Below are 17755 nucleotides of genomic sequence, written 5' to 3'. Positions count from 1 at the left end.
TTTTTGCTACTCTCAATGCCCAATAAGCGGACCACAGTTAGTTTTAAGCCTCATACAGACGTTTGATGGGTGTCAGATGATTGTTGTTGGAAACAATCTTTTATGATTATTTCCAGAGACAGTTGAACAAACGAGCGATGTACACACAGCACTGTTCCTTCCTATGGACGGGGGGGGAGGGGGGCGGATGGCGTGAACAGCTCTCGTTCTTAACCAGTTATTTATCAATCCACTGTGGCAGATTCATGTATGTTGTCGCTGGACCACCGAGCACAGGTCAAATTAGCGGGACCAATCAGTACTTACGAATCCAAATCTACTCTGTGTTGACATTCATTCCTAAAAGTATTAGAATACCTAGTGAACCATAAGCAACCTTTGAGTATTTTCACTGTAACATTTCCAATATTGAAATATACAATTTAAAATACCAATGCAATCCACAAATGACTGTCTCTATACATCATGTAGTTTTTTGTCAAAACAGATTTTGTTTGTAGAATATTTGCAGACTAGTCGACTGAAACTAATCCCTTTAGAAAAAGACATCTTCAGCATGGCTTACCTGCATACATATGCGTGGCACTTCAGTATCCTTTTTTGATTCAGATTCAGATGTTCCATTGTAGTTTTGAACTGGTGACTTTTCATCGTCTGTATAATTGGTGTGGAGACCAGGTTTTCCCAAATGATCACTGGCATGGTTTGAGTCTTGAGATACACAAGAGCTATTGTCCTGAGAAGAGGATAACGCCAGTGTACTTTTACAGCCAGATGCACTTTTCTCTAAGTCCTCCAATGAACTTCCCAAGACAGATTCTTCTTTGTGAGCTGGAAACTTGGAAGCATCAAAATAGTCCTGTAAAGACATAAAGTTCCCAGCTGTGCTCTTCCTCAGCCTCCTCAGAGTGGGTGAGGTAGATATCCTCGCAGGTGCTTGTCTGTCAAATTGGAATGGTGTGCTGAAGCTTACATCAGCCTCTATTAAAGGTGTCGTCAGAATAAGTGGAGGAATGTGATGTGCCTTCTTATACTTGTTTTCAATGGGGGCTTTGTGGTCTTCTAAAATGATTTGGGCATCCTTCAAAGTAGCTTCATTTTTTTCATTCATTTCATCCATTGTAACATTTGAATTATTAGGTGTGCAGAGGCTGAGGTTAAATACTTCATTGTTCTCTTCTATGGAATATTCTGAAATTGAAATAAACTCCTCATTATCCATGGCTGGGGAAAACACTGTAACTGGTTTCAGCATCTTTCAGGCATACATCTTGTTCCTAAAGGTAGGAGCACAAAAGGAATATGTTATATACTGCAAAGAACAAGGAAAATGACTATACTAACTGCTCACACCACAGGCAGTCCTCATGGGAACATTAAATCATTATCCTATTTCTATATTACTCACTGATGATACACATTAACACAATGTATATTCCTGAAAATATCACGGTTTGATGTTTTAGTAACGTGACGTTAACAGTTAAAACAATAATTAAGTTATGTTCTTAAAGTGGAATCTCATTACATAAAAACAACAGATGTTTCCACACAGACAAATGTATTTTTCTGATGACTATGATTTATAGCTTGAATACACTGCAGCACTGTATTTTTGTACACAGTAATAGTTGCTTTTCATCAGAGGTGACACTGCCTTTCCTTTTTCCATCTGCTATGAAGACTTGGTGGATGATTTATGACCGCAAGCATGCCATCATAGCAAATTAAAGTCTTACAGGAGCTTCCTTCTTCTCTACTAAATGTATTAATCACGGGCACCTTTCATGGCATATGTGATATCATTATTCACTAATGGAAATAATACTTTTACTGTCTACAGAGGAGTCTAAAAGAGAACCATCCACATGATTTGTGTTTTATAATATTCAAGCACTTGCTACTATGCACTATAACATTCAATAAATAAATAAACAAGTAAAGATAAATCCATGAAATTGTCATAGCCGGTTTACTTTTACGCTAAAACCTTTAACCTTGAAGTCCTCCCAGTACCATGCATAGCATTTGCATGTTAGTTCATATACAAGAATTATATTTTTAATCAATAGTTATTTTGTTGGCTAGGGTAAAGGTAAAGCTACTTACTGCAAAAAGAAGCTAAACATACTGACTGCTGGCAAAAAGAGTGTATAACACTCCAATCCACTGGGTCATTTATAGTATAGGGTCAGTTTTTTAAAAATTTTATTTTATTTTTTATTTATTTATGATATTTTAGCTACAGATGTTCTTTCTATACGTGATCCTGGTAGGCACCCCCATTGAAATGATAAGGTGTCCCAAACCTTCCAAAAACAATCCAAGGTATATGTTATCCTGGCAGACATCAACAGACACTGCAAGAAATTGCTGGTTGAGGCCATTCCATCAATTACATTTTACTGAATCAAAGAGGAAATATTCGGAGAGGTAGGAAAATGTTAATTTGTTTTCAGTTTGGATGTAACATGTAAGGCATCATCAAACAATTTCCTATGCAATCATTTTAAAGCATGAAAAAAAATGACTAAACACTGATCAAATTAAATGACAGATCAAACAAAACAGAAAAACAAGCGTATGTCACCATTTAAGAAAAAATGTTTCCAAACAGGATTAAAATTCTAATTAAATAGAGCTACAATTAAAAAGAGATGTCAATTGGATGCATGTGGCCAGCACAACAGTAATGTTTTTGTTGTCCTCTAATTTTTTTTTGCTAAGCCTAATATTATTTTCTAGAATGATAAAATAAAACTTTAATATAAGAAATAAATGCAATGTGCACTTTTACTGGACTCATGAGGTTATATCTATGTAATGATTATGATTCCTTTTTCCTGACCCACCTTGACCCCTACATTTTCTCTCTTTATTTCCCCTCCTCATCTAAAGGCCTCAATACTGCTGCTCAATTGTGATATAATCAGCTCCAGGAGACTCAGAGCGGTCCAATAAATGCCACTCTATAATGTTTTAACTTTTCTCTTTCCCAGCTGCTAAATAAAATTTAGGATGGAGTTGAAGGAACAGGTAAAGGAGCTGGGCCAGCACACAGTGTAGACACTACCAGTGGAGAGGGTAAGGAAGAAGGGGGCTATGCTAGGAAATGGACTTATTTTCAAACTATATTACTTTTTAGCAAATTTAAAGGGGAATGCAAGTGAATAAAATTAATTCATGGGAAAGGAACACTATCCTTTAAGTAAGTTTCAATACTTTTCCAAGTAAAGCAGCTCCTTGTATGAATTTTACCTGTGCTGTTTAGCTTTTGATTTACAACTATTATTATTTTTTAGAAATGAATGGACAAAGTGAGAAAATGTCAGCTATGATGCAAACCAAATCTTCCAACATTCTATGTCTCAGGTATTTTTGGTTTATGTGAAAAGTTTGCTGCCTACTTGCTTTGTAAGTGCTTTTCACAAGGCTCAGTGAGCAGATTTACTGGGTTATTACCAGTAGATTAAACATCTCCCTTTTCCTGTTTTAACGCATTTGTTGTGACATTTCTCAAGCCTGACACCCACATTTCTCAGACATGCCCTGTACAGAAATGTGGAAGAATTAGTGTTCATTCGTGACACAGCGCTGTGAAATATGTGCTAGGTAACCCTGAGCAGAAACATGTGAATACACATGCTTAGCAAGAGGGAAAAATAAATACTTTAAATAACACTCAGGTCAAAGTCACAGCCCTTAACACCATCTTTAAGCAATCATTTTTAAAAACTAACTAGTAATTACAACAGGTATGTGCTAAAGCCGATTTTGACATTGGAAAGAATATTTCAATTACTGCAGTAAAAAGCAGTGAAAGTAGGAAAATTAAATTAAAGTCCATGCAGGTAAAGCAACAGCCAGACAATTCACATGCCTCTACCCCACCCATGTATTGATCTGTGTAGAGAGTGAGAACAATCTCATCCAGCAATAATTACTAGCTGTCAGAACACAGAATGGCTTCCCTAGAAAAATCATTTAAGAGTCTGAGTGACAAGAAGCCTTTCAGTCTTTAACTGTCCATCAATAAGCCATTCTGGTAAAGAAATAATAATCATTGTTTCCAGCCAACACAGTAAATAAATAAAGTTTTGCTTCCCATATGGGTTGTAGAACCTGTTTAAAGGCCCCAACACACAGGTGTCAAAAAAAGGATAATTGTTCCTAACAACCACATTAATCCTGCAAACTTTATGTTAAAAAGGAAAGGTTCCGGGATTTTGTCCTGGCCTGATATGCATCCACTATAACAATATACCCAGACTTTCCTTTACATTATACCATACATGGCAAAACAACCCTCAACTCAAAAATATACACAAATTACATAAAAACCATGCAAATACCATACAATACCATACAAATATACAGATACCATAAAATAAAAAAAAAACAAAATACAAAATATACAGATGACATTCATGTATGCTAATCAAAATATTTTTTTTTACAAGGTGCAGGTTGCCTCCTGCTGTCTTCTATTTTTCCTGCTTACTACTAATATTAATATTATTATCAAACAGTATAAATATCGTGCAAACATATTGCGCAGTGCTGTACATTAAATAGAGGTTGCAAATGACAGACAAATACAAACAGTGACACAGAAAGAGGAGTGGACACTGAAACACATTCTCTATCTATATTCCAGATTTTAGTTCACAACCAACCCTTTTGGATGTGATAGCCATGGTAGTGGTAAGGGGAAATTTACACATCAAGCTTAAATACAGTAAATAAAAAAATGGAATCTGTGTTTTGCTATATTTGTTGAAAATTGCATTAACATACCTGTTGACTCTGCCAGAAATCTGATGTGCCTGTAAAGTCCTGTGCTGCACTAAGTCCTTGATATAACTGCTCACCTTAAGTTATGGAGATAAAAAGGTGTTCTGTAGTTCAGTACATAGTAGGACAACGCTGCTCCCTCATAGATAGTGCACACATTGACACAATAAAACAGCCAAGATCACCAGCAAAACACAGCCCGAAAAAATGTGCACAGCTACTGCAACCAAGGCTGGTGAACTGCAATATATTACATGTTTGTTCTTGGATTTAGATACCATTTAGGATATCAAAGCAAAAAAAAAAAAAAAGGTCAAAGCAGGTAACCTGAGATCAAAGTAAAATGTATCAGCATTGTGTCTTTTTCCATTGAAAGAAGCGCTTGTTTCACTGTTGGCCTCCTAAATGATCTCATGCAAAGTAAAAATTGCATTATGCAAAATTAAAGATAAAGAACTCTTTTAGGGATGGGAATTGATATTGTTTTTGTTCCCATGTGATGCTGACTTTCATAATACTAATTTGGGAAAACAAAAAAGTGCTCAAGGCTCTTCCCTAAATCCTATGTAACTGGTTATCTAAATTGGAATCACAATGACATAATTATTCCTGGTATTATTTTGTGACATTCTCACAACATGTTTCTAAGTCTGCCTCTTGGATAATGTCCTAATGAATCATTAAGTGTCTATTTACCATAAAGCCTGTATTTTAACCTATGCCCAGTCTTCTGTAATCCGTACTTGTCTTACCAGTGTCTGTTTGCCTTCTAGCATGTATTCCCCTTCAGACATGTATTTCTGTCTGTCTGGTAAGATAACATCACAGCCTGTACTTTGTAATACACAACATGACTCACAGAACATATATCTTCCAGACAATGAATGGGAATGAATCCTACATCCTTGTGAAATTTAGATGCCATCTTAATAAAAGGTCATTAAACCTAAAACAAAAGTTGTTTTATATAAACTAAGTATTACATTTAAACCCTGCTGACATCTATTAGCTGACAGGAGCACAGGGAAGGAATGCAAGTTCCAGACACAACAAACTGTATAATATAACTAAACAACCTAAAAATGGAAGTGAACTCAAAAAGTAAAGATTTGCTGTATTTCTGGGAACACCTAGCAATGCTAAATGTAAAATCTGACTGCAGCTCCCAGTGGAATTGAAATCAAATTTTATGATATGTTTACTGTGCTGTTAACTTTTCTCCTTGCTGGAGGCTCTGACATGTTTGAAAAGCAAAGCCTTGGCTCTACCAAGGTGGCCACCTCCACCAAGAAACACAGTGCAGAACAAGACAATATCATTAAAGTGGAACTAAACCCTAAAAATAGAAAACTGTAACCAAGAAGGTCCTTTATTTGCAGAGATACAGACAATGTCACTTCTGCAATAAAATAACCTGACCCGCCTGATTGCAATTATTCATTTACACTCATCCATACTTACAGTTGCAGAAGCCCCAAACTCACCCATTCTAATTCTGGATTCCAGTTTATCAGGCATCTTGATTGGCCAGGCTGGAATGACATGCCTGTTAGCAGTTTTTATTTTGAAAATATAATTCTGCTTTAGGTAATGAAGGTCAGCTGCAGGAACACCTAAAGCAGTACTTAGAACTAGTCCTTTCCCGTCTTTTGCTCACAGCTTTGTAAGGATGTGGAACTATTTTTTATAAATGAAGTTAAAGGATAAAATTTAAAGCTGGACTTTAGATTTGCAGATAATTATATAGAGCTCAAATACATATATAGGAAAAATGCCTGCCAAATGATCTGTAATTTTCAACTAGATTTACCGGATCCAGACTTCCCTGCTAGGCAGCCAAAGGATTCCCTGAAGCCTCTCTGAAGACTATGCTGCAAAACAATACAGCTTAGTCTTCTATACAACACTAATCCACTAAAAACTGCACAAATTAGTGAAGATTTGCACAGACTCCAGATTTTTCACCCGAGATAATCATTTATTATTTTTGTCATTTTTTCCTAGACAACAAATGTGGAAGTCAGAGGGTAGACTCCTACAGAAACGGGAGAATTAGGGAAAATGTAAAAACTATGATTTTGTCAGCGGGATGGAGGGTAAAATTTCATTTTTTAGGTCTAAAATAATGCGAAAGAATAAAAAAAAAGCAGGAAAGACAACCAACAATCCCAGAAGTTTGTAATGGCAGCCTCCACGTTTCTTAATTAAACAAATAATAGCACAAGAGCCATTCTTCCATTTAATTTTGGTTTATAGAGCAGTATTTTCCTATTTCTTCAGGAAAACAATGAGAGCATCATCTGACCTCCTGATGCAAGCTTGCACATACTTAATACTATACTTATTATCCTAATAAAAACAAAATTCATCACTGGTGCTATTGTCACTCCAAAACACAGATGTACACCACATACTTTTTGTAATTTTGGGAAAGTGAGAAGAACATTGGTGATCAGCTTACAGGGTACAGGGGACCCTAATCAAGTTTGGATCTACAGATAATATTGAGTGTATGTAATACAAAATAGTCAGAGTTTGCCACACAAAGGAGGTTATCAAAGTCTGTCAACAAGCTTGTTTTGGCTGGAAAATGGAGACATGGAGAGAGGAACAATAAAAGACTGGGAAAATATCAAGTAACACTGCTATTAAAGCACCTTTACAAACCAAAGCTCCCACTTCTAATTGCTAGGTCCAATGGCTGAACAATAAATACCAAAGTGCCTTTCATTGGCCGTCAATAGTTGGGCACCAGTGAGATTTCAAACCACCAACAGATTTTTATCACTGTCTGGGGCCATGTTGGAGAATTGCTGCCTTGCATCGTGTTCTAGTTTCCACTATCCGCCGGAAAGAAAATGAGGGGAATCTCGCTACTGAAAATGACTATAATGAAGCAAATGTACAGGTAGCAGTGTTCATGACACAGATTTTATTATTATTTATTACTAATACAACGTTTTATAAGGTGACATTATTTGTTCTGAATAAATACCAAACTAAATATGTATCTCAATAGAATGATGCGTTTTAATGTGACAACACAGTAATATTAACCAGATTATGAATATTTACACTATCATTCATAAAAAATACATTTTGTGCAAAAAAAAAAGGACTGTTAGGATAGCTGTAGAAATAAAAGGTTTCTAAGTAGTTATACAGAGCCATAAGAAAGACATGGTTACCATCCAAACAACACCCAGCTTAATCTTTTTTTCTTTACAGCTAGGAGAGGCCTATTACAGGCTATTGAAAAACATTTATTTACAGATTTTACAAGGGCAATGAAACTATTATCCACATGACTAATGACATGTCATTCATAGTTCATTTTTGTTATGTGTAGCTGATGTCTAACACAAAAAAAGAATATTAAATAAAAGTTTGTTTATATCCTGGATACTGTAATAATATGATATTTATTTGGATTGTTGGCAACTAGGCAAAGTTCACCACACATAGTCTATAATAGGTGGCAATTCTAAAGGGACCAAGCGTTACCAAGTTGTAAAACTAGTCAATTGGGTCTTAACCAGTTCATTTAGATGCGTTACCAGTGCTCACTTTGGAGAACCATTGGCTTGTTTTGAGATTTAAAATCATACCTGGTATTTTTGCTCATACAAACTATGATACAGTCAGACTTATCCATCCTTCCCACCACCCCTCTTCTGCTGCCTTTTTGTAGTTCTTTTCACCTTCGACTTAAGCTTCCATTTCACCAAATTCAAGCTACTGTGCTTTGCCTTCAAATCGCTCCAGTGCTTGTCCCACTTACCTTTCTGACCTGATAGATAAATACACCCCTAATCGCTCTTTTCGCTCCTCGGATGACCTACTACTGACTTCCTCACCCATAACCTCATCACACGCACGGCTCCAGAATTTTTCTAGGCAACCCTCTGGAATGGTCTTACCCATCCTTTTTGGCTTGCTCTTACATTCTGCACATTTATAAATGAACTAAAAAACCATCTTTTCAAACTTGCCTACCCCTCTTCTTCTGTCTTTTAAAACCCTCTCTACTCCCCCACCAATCCTTATCCCCCTCCTATTGTGTGCTGCTTACTCCACCTCTTAGATTGTACAGGGTCCTCTCCTCCTCCCTGGTCACTGTCTGTATCTGTCATTTGCAACTCCTATTTAATGTACATCGCTGAGCATTATGCAGGCCTGGGGTGCCCAACAGGTGGATCTACTACTGGTAGATCCCAAAGACAACACGAGTAGATCTCCGAGCCCTGCCTTTCAAAATAAACTCTACCGCGCACAGGAGTCAAGTCCAGGTTTTTATTGTTGGTAGATCATTTTTACTTGTTGTCACATTGCCCAAAGCATTAGTAAGAAGCACTTTGGTATTGGTTTCCACTTTCATTAATAACTGGATAGGAATACTACAGTGAAAATACAATCAAACGTCACACAACTCATGTTAACAACTAACTAAACTAATTCATGTTGTTTTATAAGGTACATGAGTATACAATATAGCACAATCTCCCTGTACCCCTCCAGAGTACAGCACTGCACACACCATAATGCACAGAAACAATTTTAGTTGCCAGTATACAACATTAGTATTTTTGTATAATACAGTATTATATCATTTGTATATTTTAAGATTAGATTAGGGTGAATCTCCCTAGTAAAGACACAAACCACAATAAAACTATCTAAAAGTATCTAACTCGTCCCTTCTCTATCCAGAACTAGAAAAAAAAACTTGCCTTTACATACAATTTAAAAAAGGCATATCAAATTTTTTTTTATCTGGGGCCAGAATACATATTTTTCCAAAACCTGGCAAAAAAACATAATTTCATGTAAAACTGAATTGTTCTCATACCTGCATCTGCACTGGACAACACAGTAGTTTACCCCTCACAGTTGTGGTTTGTAAAAAAAAAAAGTCTTCCAATACGTGCCTCCTCTGTTGGGCCCTTCTTTACATCACATAAATTGTCAGAGCATTGCAAAGGAAGTGAGTAATTAAAGTATCCTAGCTTTGTTTACAATTTTCAAAAGTGAGCTGCTGTGTAGGCATGTGCAGATTCAAGATGTGGGCACAAAACAGATTTCAGGCTGGGTTGTGCCTTACATGCCATTTTGTTTTGCCTTTACTTCCTGTTCCAGAAGGACACAACAGGAAAAGGATATAACAAGTGAGAATGAATCACTGCTAAGAAATCTCACCAGTTCATGAACAATTCTCCCCTTCAGAGGATGTCCTTGGAAGTTATTTCCCCTATTCCTGTTCTAGAGGCAACTATATCATTTTGGATATTCCATCTCTTTCAGTGTGCAGTGTTCTCCCCAGCCCCTTTTAGCTGCGTACACCACCCGGCACTTTTCAATAACCACCCGGCTGTTTTTGGGTGGTTACTAAAGAGTTGGGTCCCAATGCAGGGGCTGCCACCCACCTACAATTTCTTCCCACCCGGCTTTTCAGAGTTGAACACTCGTTTTAGTACTGTGATCACCAGGTAAAGTAAAGAGGATGAATCTCCCAAATCAACAATTAAAATCTGACAAAGGCTCTTACTCCATTCAACACTAAAACCAAAAGCTTTAGATGTACTTCAAGGCAGGTGATGAGGGTGTCATCTCTATATCAGTGAATATAGTGGGATGGTTAATGTAGTATGACTGGCTCTAATGGCTTTTCTCAGTATACTTTGCTCCCTTTGTTTCCTATTTACTAAGTCTGACATCAGTAATGAAGGAGAGCGAGTTTTGTGACTCATTTCATGCTCAGTAAGCACGTGTTTGACTGATTCACACTAGATAGCAAATTGCAAATGTCCTCAGCTTCAGAACAGAACATGTAAACTAGAATGAAGGATGAACCATATACATGACACAAAAATGACGTTTTACACTGTAAATACAGAAATGACTTGTACAGTTATCATGTTTGTGCTGCAGCCTTAATTTGGGTTGTGTCCTGGGGCAGTCATGATCAGCACAGAAACGACTGCTTAATGTAAACAATCAAGGAATTTCAGCCAGTGAATTCAAATTTGGCGTGTGTACAGCCCGCATCATTCACCGTCCGTGGATCTGTCCCGGCGGATCCCCGGATGATGAACGACGAGCGATCCTCGAAGGGAAGGGGGAGAGCGCACAGCGGGGTGCCGCTCTGTCTTTCTCCCCCTCCCCTCTCCATAGAGCAGAACGGTGCTGGTTGTACAGGACTCGTTCATGGCTCGTGCGGATTGTGAAAGATCCTTTCCAACAACAAGAATTGCACATGTGTACGCGGCTTAAGTATCTTTGGAGGGGGGAGGTAGGGTAAAATAGTGCATGGGAACAGGTAAACAGGATAACTACTTTTTTCTGATGGGTTATACCTGAAGACACAATAATTAATATTTAACATTTTGTCTCCCCAATTGAGCACCAAAGCTGTCAGCAATAGCCAGTACTGGTGCCCAATACAGGACCTGAGAATGTAAGCAATAGCCAGAATTGGTGTCCAATACAAGATCTGAGAATGTCAGCAATAGCCAGTACTGATTCCCAGTATGCAGGACCAAGCATGAATCTGTTAGCCTTGTTCTGCTACTGGGAAGGTATAAAAAGGAAACAGTCTTCAAGCTTTAGAACTTATTAGGGGGTTGTAACTAACTAGTACTAGCTGCTAACTAGTTCTGTACCCAATAGAATTTGAAGAGAAAAAGTAAACCCTTCCATACTCTTTCAAGGCAAAAAGAAGCTCATTTTTTTCAGTTCATGTATAATGCATTACTATTCAATTCTTTGAACCACGAAATGCCTGTTAACACAGTAACATAATGCAGCCTTTAATATCAACAGGATTGGCAAGAGATAACGTTCCCTTTTTGTTTTTTGTTGTTTGCATAAAGTGGGGACTTCTGACATTTTTTTCCTTCCTATCTGTGTCTCTGTTGGGGAGATTTACCCATTAATTTATCCTGGTGGCAAATGTCAAAAAATGAAAGTGAAAGAAAAAACAAATGTTAGAGTTGTCCCTAGAGAGTGAAAGCCTTCCAATTGGGACACTTGTAATGGGGACAACTGTTAGAAAGTGGAGTTCTCCCTGCATTGGGAGATTTCCTCCAATATTCTGTTGCTTCTCTAGGACAAGAAGTAAAGGAAAAGTTCCTCAATAGTACAAATACAGCAAAAAAAATTAATGGAACCAAATTGAGTGCTTCTCAGACATGTGATTGCTATGCTTCGGCTAAATTTCAAATACAATTTCAAGTCATCAGAGGAATCTGTGGTACCGTCTTTTTAAATGTGTAACTGTCAAATACAATTACATTTCTAAAAAACAAATTCATTCGAAAAAAATTGGCTTATTTGTGTCACCCTATACAAATGGCAGGTTTTTGTTTTTTTTAAACCGTTAATCAAATAAAAGTTGTATACTTCCCTAAAACTATATAAAAATAATTTGAGTATGCAAATTATTTATAGAGATGTCACATTAACCAATGCAGTTGTTGTTATACTCTCCATAAGAATAAAATAACCTTACACAAGTGAACCCGTGTGCCCATTCACCATGTTTATACAAAGCATTCTCTGGCTGGCCAAGTTGGTAATTATTCACAAATAGATGGCCATACCAATGAACCAAAGGTACCAATGAGCCGCATATAAAATATCATCAATCCTGTTGTTGGTCAAATTGGTGCTAATATTATAAAAAATGCTCCTGACATATACATAATTTTCCCTTTAGCATTTTCCTATTCAGGCAGGTAAAGTAACAAAAAAAAAAAAAAAAAAAGAGTATCTGGAAATGGATTTTAAATCAACACAAATGTAATATTATAGAAACCCATACTTACAAATTGTGATTTGTCCTGGATTTTTCCACTGCTACAGCAGATCAGAAGGGTGGGTCATATGAAATGACAGCTGAGAGGATTTTCCTAAGTTCACTCATTTATAATGTATTATTACTTAGTGCAGATTCATAAATCCATTTTCATCAGAATGACTGCCATGAAAATCCTGAAAGCTGAAATCTGATTAAATGACGTGTGACTGGACCAAGTAGGGTAAAATATGAAAAAAATGAATCTATGGTGTAAATGTTTCATCACAAGAGAACCTAATGAAAGATACCCATCTCAGGAGTAGCGTCCATCATCCAACAATTACTGCCATTCCATCTAAAAGACAACTGTCTAAATATACAGAAAGCTAATTGTCCCCACAGAGAAAATGCACTCATTTGATCTAAGTATGTTGTTGTTATTGCTACCTGCACATATCACTGCATAAAACAGCTCTGGGCCCCATAGGAGACTTGTGGTCTAGCATGGTTTTAGTTAAGCCCTTAAGCCATTCTCTTGCTGCCATGCCGCAAGCTATCTCCAGGCAATGAAAACAAAAGTTAGCATTGCTATGATTTTGGGGATGACCGGTATGCTGCTTGGGAACCTGAGAGCGCGTTCTACAATCAGAGGATGAAAGTCTACTTACAGATCTTCCCTCTATACATGGCTGCCAACCAAACATAAGGTAAGTAGACATCTGAAAAGCTCCATCAGTTCTGGCTCGCTTCAACTTTTGGAAAATTAGCAAAACTCTGTCATTTGGAATTTTTATCAACTGGAATTTCCAAAGATGCCATTAATTGGAGAGCGTATATTATAGAATTGCATGGACTGGGTTGGGAACTCCTGGAAGCCCTGTCTGATGATGATGGGGCCAGGACGCAGGGCCACTTCCTATTAGATAGATATATGATCATACAACCTGGTGGCACAGGTCAAGCTTAAGGTGCCACTGTGCCCCCTTCTCCAGACTATAAAGAATAACACAATCTCAGATCAGAACATCCAATATCATGCTGGATCTAAAGCCATCGATATTGTAGGGTCAACTATGAGTTCATTTTAAAAAAATCAGCCAACATCACAATACCATCTATAAATCTTTGTATTCATAAGGATCTATTGATGAAAGTTTCACCTAATTGATTATGTGGGTGAATCTTGGGTTATATTATGTCCTGGTCCTACAAATCATGACCACAGCTGCAGAATCTTGGTGCAAAGTCTAGAGATAACAAGCAGAGACAACATTGCTACTTGTTGGAGAAGACAGCAGGTGTTGTGATTGAGGTATAGGAGCAATGACAGGTACAGGATGTCCCTATAGAACTCAGCACGCCATTCTCATACTTACAGCTCCAGGAACTCTTCCTCCCGCAGCACGCTTGTCTGTTGTCCCAGCACTCAGCTGGCAGAGTACACACAGCCGGGCAGTGCGAGGCATTGCAGCGCGAACCTTCCCTCCTACCCCCGGCGGTCATGTGACCCGCACTGCTCTGCCTGCAGCACTGCAATGTGAGCTGTCAGTGCTGAGGGGAGGCAGCCTCATTGCTTCTGCTTACCCAACTTCTTCCTATGCTCACATTAAAACTTGTGACACTTTACATGGTTAGGAAGCCTTTGTTACCCATTCCACTCCCAGTGTTTTCTGGGCTGTTTTATGCCCTGTGAGGAATCATTTTACCACACATACCTGTCTATAGATAAAGAGAGCTGGCAGAATAGAAGGGGTTAACACCACATTAATTTTCTATTAAAGTGTATGTGAAACCAAATATGCTGTTGGAGGCATTCCTGAAATGTTAAAAAAAGCAACAAAAGGAAAAAACGACATTTATATCTACAGTATATATATAGATTCAAATCACCAAATAACTATTCCCCAATGCACAATGTGCGCCTCAGAGAACGGTCACATGACCACCACCATTGGCATTACATCTCCCATCATTTACGTACAGCGCTGTGTAATATGTTGGCATTAAATAAATCCTGTTTATTAATAATAATAATAATAATAATAATAATTTACGTAGTGTTATGTAAACTAAGGACCTTCATATATATGTCACATAGTTTGTGTGAGAAATGGCCTAATATCCTGAGTTTCCTGTGTGTGTTGGCACACAAAGCATTGGGTTACCTGGTTGTAGTTGCAGGAAGGGGGGGCATAGGCAAGGGTGGTTATGGCGTGGCACCAGGGGTGTAGTGGGGTGGGCACACGCCGTGCCCTCACTTTTTTCAAGAATTTACATAACAATGATGTGCATGCACGCTCGCCAATGATATTACCATAAAGGGTATCTATAGTCATAATTCAAGGAAATTGGGGTCTCAGGATGACACCTGGGATAATTTTAGACAAAATGGGGCCTTGAGCAAATATGACTCTCAAATGTACAGCATTCCAGCTCCATGCACCCCTTGCTATTCTTTAATAGAGGCCCTGGCAATTTCCTAGATTTCCCCCTTCAAACGTCCCTGTACAACACATTGTAAGTGCTGAGCTGTGCAGCACTATTTATTTATATTTTAATAGATGAGGGTTTGATAACATTTTATATCTATACTACTTTTTTGAGGAATGAGTAGGGAAGTATTCAAACCCCTCCTCAAGTTATTTTTTGCTGTCTGTGTGTCGTTGGTGAGTTTTTCTACACTTCCTGCTATATAATAAATCGAATAAATAAGAAATCCACACAAAGTGAGGGGAATTCCTATGGCAGGGATCTGTAAGGGGAAAATGTGTCCCGTTTGGATGATTTCATCTCATCTCTTACTCTGGTGACAGATTCATGATAGGAAATGATCTCCCCAGCAAGAACACAGCAGGGTTTAAGTCAGCTTTTCTCAACGTTTTTAAAATGAGGGGAACCCTTGAAATATTTTTAAGGGTCCCAGGAAACCTCTGCTATGATTTCTATATCCATAGCTCACAATATACCGGTATTAGCATTTTGATCATTGGGAAGAATGTCACCTTTACAGATAACCAAAAAGATCATGGGCGGGGGGGTTCACTTGAATTGACCCGAGAGCCACAAATTCCTCATTGCTCAAGGAACTACCTATGGGGGAACCCTGGTTGAGAAACTCTGGCTTAACTAATAATCCAAAACTAAATACATATACATTTTTGTCTGGATGCCATTATGTTTGCTGTCATTTATTCATAACTTGGGACAGTCCTAAAATCGGGGCAATCCCCATGTCACAGCTTTACTTACCTCCATGTTCATTCGCAAAGTATGCAAACGTCTTCTGTGCAGCTGATATCTTCACCCAGTCGTTTTTCAGGTTTGTTGCCTTCGGCCATCCTGATTGGTTAGACCGGAATGACATAAATAATTTGTAGGAGAAATTATTTATTCTAATGTGAAGCATGCCGAAAATGTACATTGAGCTGCCGAATATTGCTTTGATGAACACAAAATCTTCCTTTATGTATCTGCAGACATTGATCGTGCCAGGACTTTCCTGTGTCCCCTGCTATGCTCAGTGGTTTCTCCCATCAAACCCTGGGTCAATGAAGGACACATAAGTGATGTGGGATAAATACCCCAAAAGTGTTGATTTCTGCAGAGACTTCCATAAACTATTTTATCTGAGCACAGCCATCTTGGATGTGATATCAGCAGCCCCAACAGACCTATATCTGCCACACTTTATTGTATTCTCCCTTCCTCCTCTCTAGTATCTCTATGAAAGGTTATAAACCGGTGAAAATGGAGGAGCAGAGGAGCTGGGCCATTACAGAAATCACATACTGCAAGAAGAACAAGGAGGCTTTGCAAGGGAATCCAAAGACACAATGCAAATAAATATAAAATCATGCATGAAAAAGACAAACACTTAATATTTCTGTGCATTTGCCAATATTTTTATTGGCAGGGCCCCTTTAAAAGAGAATAGTAAAACGTGCATTACAAAGGGCATGGTCCAATATTACAGATTATGGAAATTCCCTTTTACCTTTTGTTTCAATAATCATATACTGTATTAGTTACAAAACATTACTGCGTGTCATATGACACCATGTTTTTTTAGAAACTTTTTTGTTGTATGTCATTTCCCCAAATGAGTTATTTGCTAAAGTTGTAGGTCTGAAACCAGTTAAACAATATAGATTATTTTTAGGTCTTTTTTTTCTGGGAAATTGTATTCATGATTACTCAATTAAAGGAACATGATGAGGACAATCACATGTAATCGGAGGATAGCGTTACTCTACTTTTCTTATGTGAAACACCAAATGGAACAAAAGGAATTCTTATTTTGCTGCCTGAAACTGCAGGTGAATAGTATTCTTTTCATGCATTGTAATGCCTGCCATAAATAGTTCTTTCATTCAGAATGTATAACGTAGAAGTTTTTTTTTTGTAAAGAGCATTTTTAAACAGACCACTCCTTACCATAGCGTCATAGTAATCAATAGGTTATTCCCCAGGTTGCTGCTTAGCCTACTTGGAAGTATATTGGAATACAGAGGTCATTTTACAGATCCACCATGCCTCATTTTACAAGCAAGTTCTACAGATGGAATCTGTAATTTCAGCCTTGTCAATGGGATTCCATTTTTTACAACAAAAAGGATTCCCTTTAAAACCCAACTCCAGCTAAAACTTCTACTTTTTCATGGGGGGGGGGGAATTTCATCCACCTGTAGGAGCTTTCCACCAACTTGGGGTTTGCTGGATCACCCAGGTTTTGCTATTTGCTATTAAATTCCAATTTCTCCAGTCTTGGAGAGTTTAAATATATCAGGCATAATATGTTGAGGATACATGTCTCCCTTTTTAAAGACAACAGTGGACACTTCGAGCAGCAGGTGGCTCTCAGCCTGGGTCCTGACTGATGATAAATAATTAAGAAAAGGGGTTCCAGAATATATGATCAATATAAACCATCAGTTTACAGATAAACACTGCAGTCGCTAGGCTGCAGCTAAATGTGCACAGCCATCAACCTAATATTGTAATTTAAAGGATGATCAATTGATGCAAAAATGTTTGGCTGGAAGTGACTTTTGAAGTTGTTCTAATAAATTGCACATTGCATGTTTTCTTAACAGCATAAAAGCAGATAAACAAAAATATATTTTATTATGCTAGATATATAGATATGTTTCCTAATATTATTATTAC

The 17755-nt window shown here is 37.7% G+C and overlaps 1 protein-coding gene across 3 annotated transcripts in view; it reads right to left on the bottom strand.

Moving 5' to 3' along the window:
• PLEKHG7 (pleckstrin homology and RhoGEF domain containing G7) overlaps positions 1-14156 on the bottom strand; it is a 38429-nt gene extending 24273 nt beyond the window's left edge. Inside the window, exons 1-2 of one of the 3 annotated variants that reach the window (XM_072401246.1) lie at positions 13966-14156; positions 566-1277 (exon numbers count right to left, since the gene is read on the bottom strand). In XM_072401246.1, coding sequence (XP_072257347.1) covers positions 566-1255 — 690 coding nt within the window. In that variant the 5' untranslated portion in view covers positions 1256-1277; positions 13966-14156. Of the gene's footprint in view, positions 1-565; positions 1278-4797; positions 4918-12617; positions 13196-13965 lie in introns of those variants that run through there. The other 2 variants (XM_072401247.1, XM_072401248.1) reach the window with 2 other exon arrangements.
• Between the last annotated feature and the right edge of the window lie 3599 nt (positions 14157-17755).

This window comes from Pyxicephalus adspersus, chromosome 2 (genome assembly GCF_032062135.1).
Source record: "Pyxicephalus adspersus chromosome 2, UCB_Pads_2.0, whole genome shotgun sequence".
Lineage (NCBI taxonomy): Eukaryota > Metazoa > Chordata > Amphibia > Anura > Pyxicephalidae > Pyxicephalus > Pyxicephalus adspersus.
The sequence above is the reverse complement of the archived record's forward strand: the minus strand, read 5'-3'. Positions and strand labels throughout refer to the sequence as shown.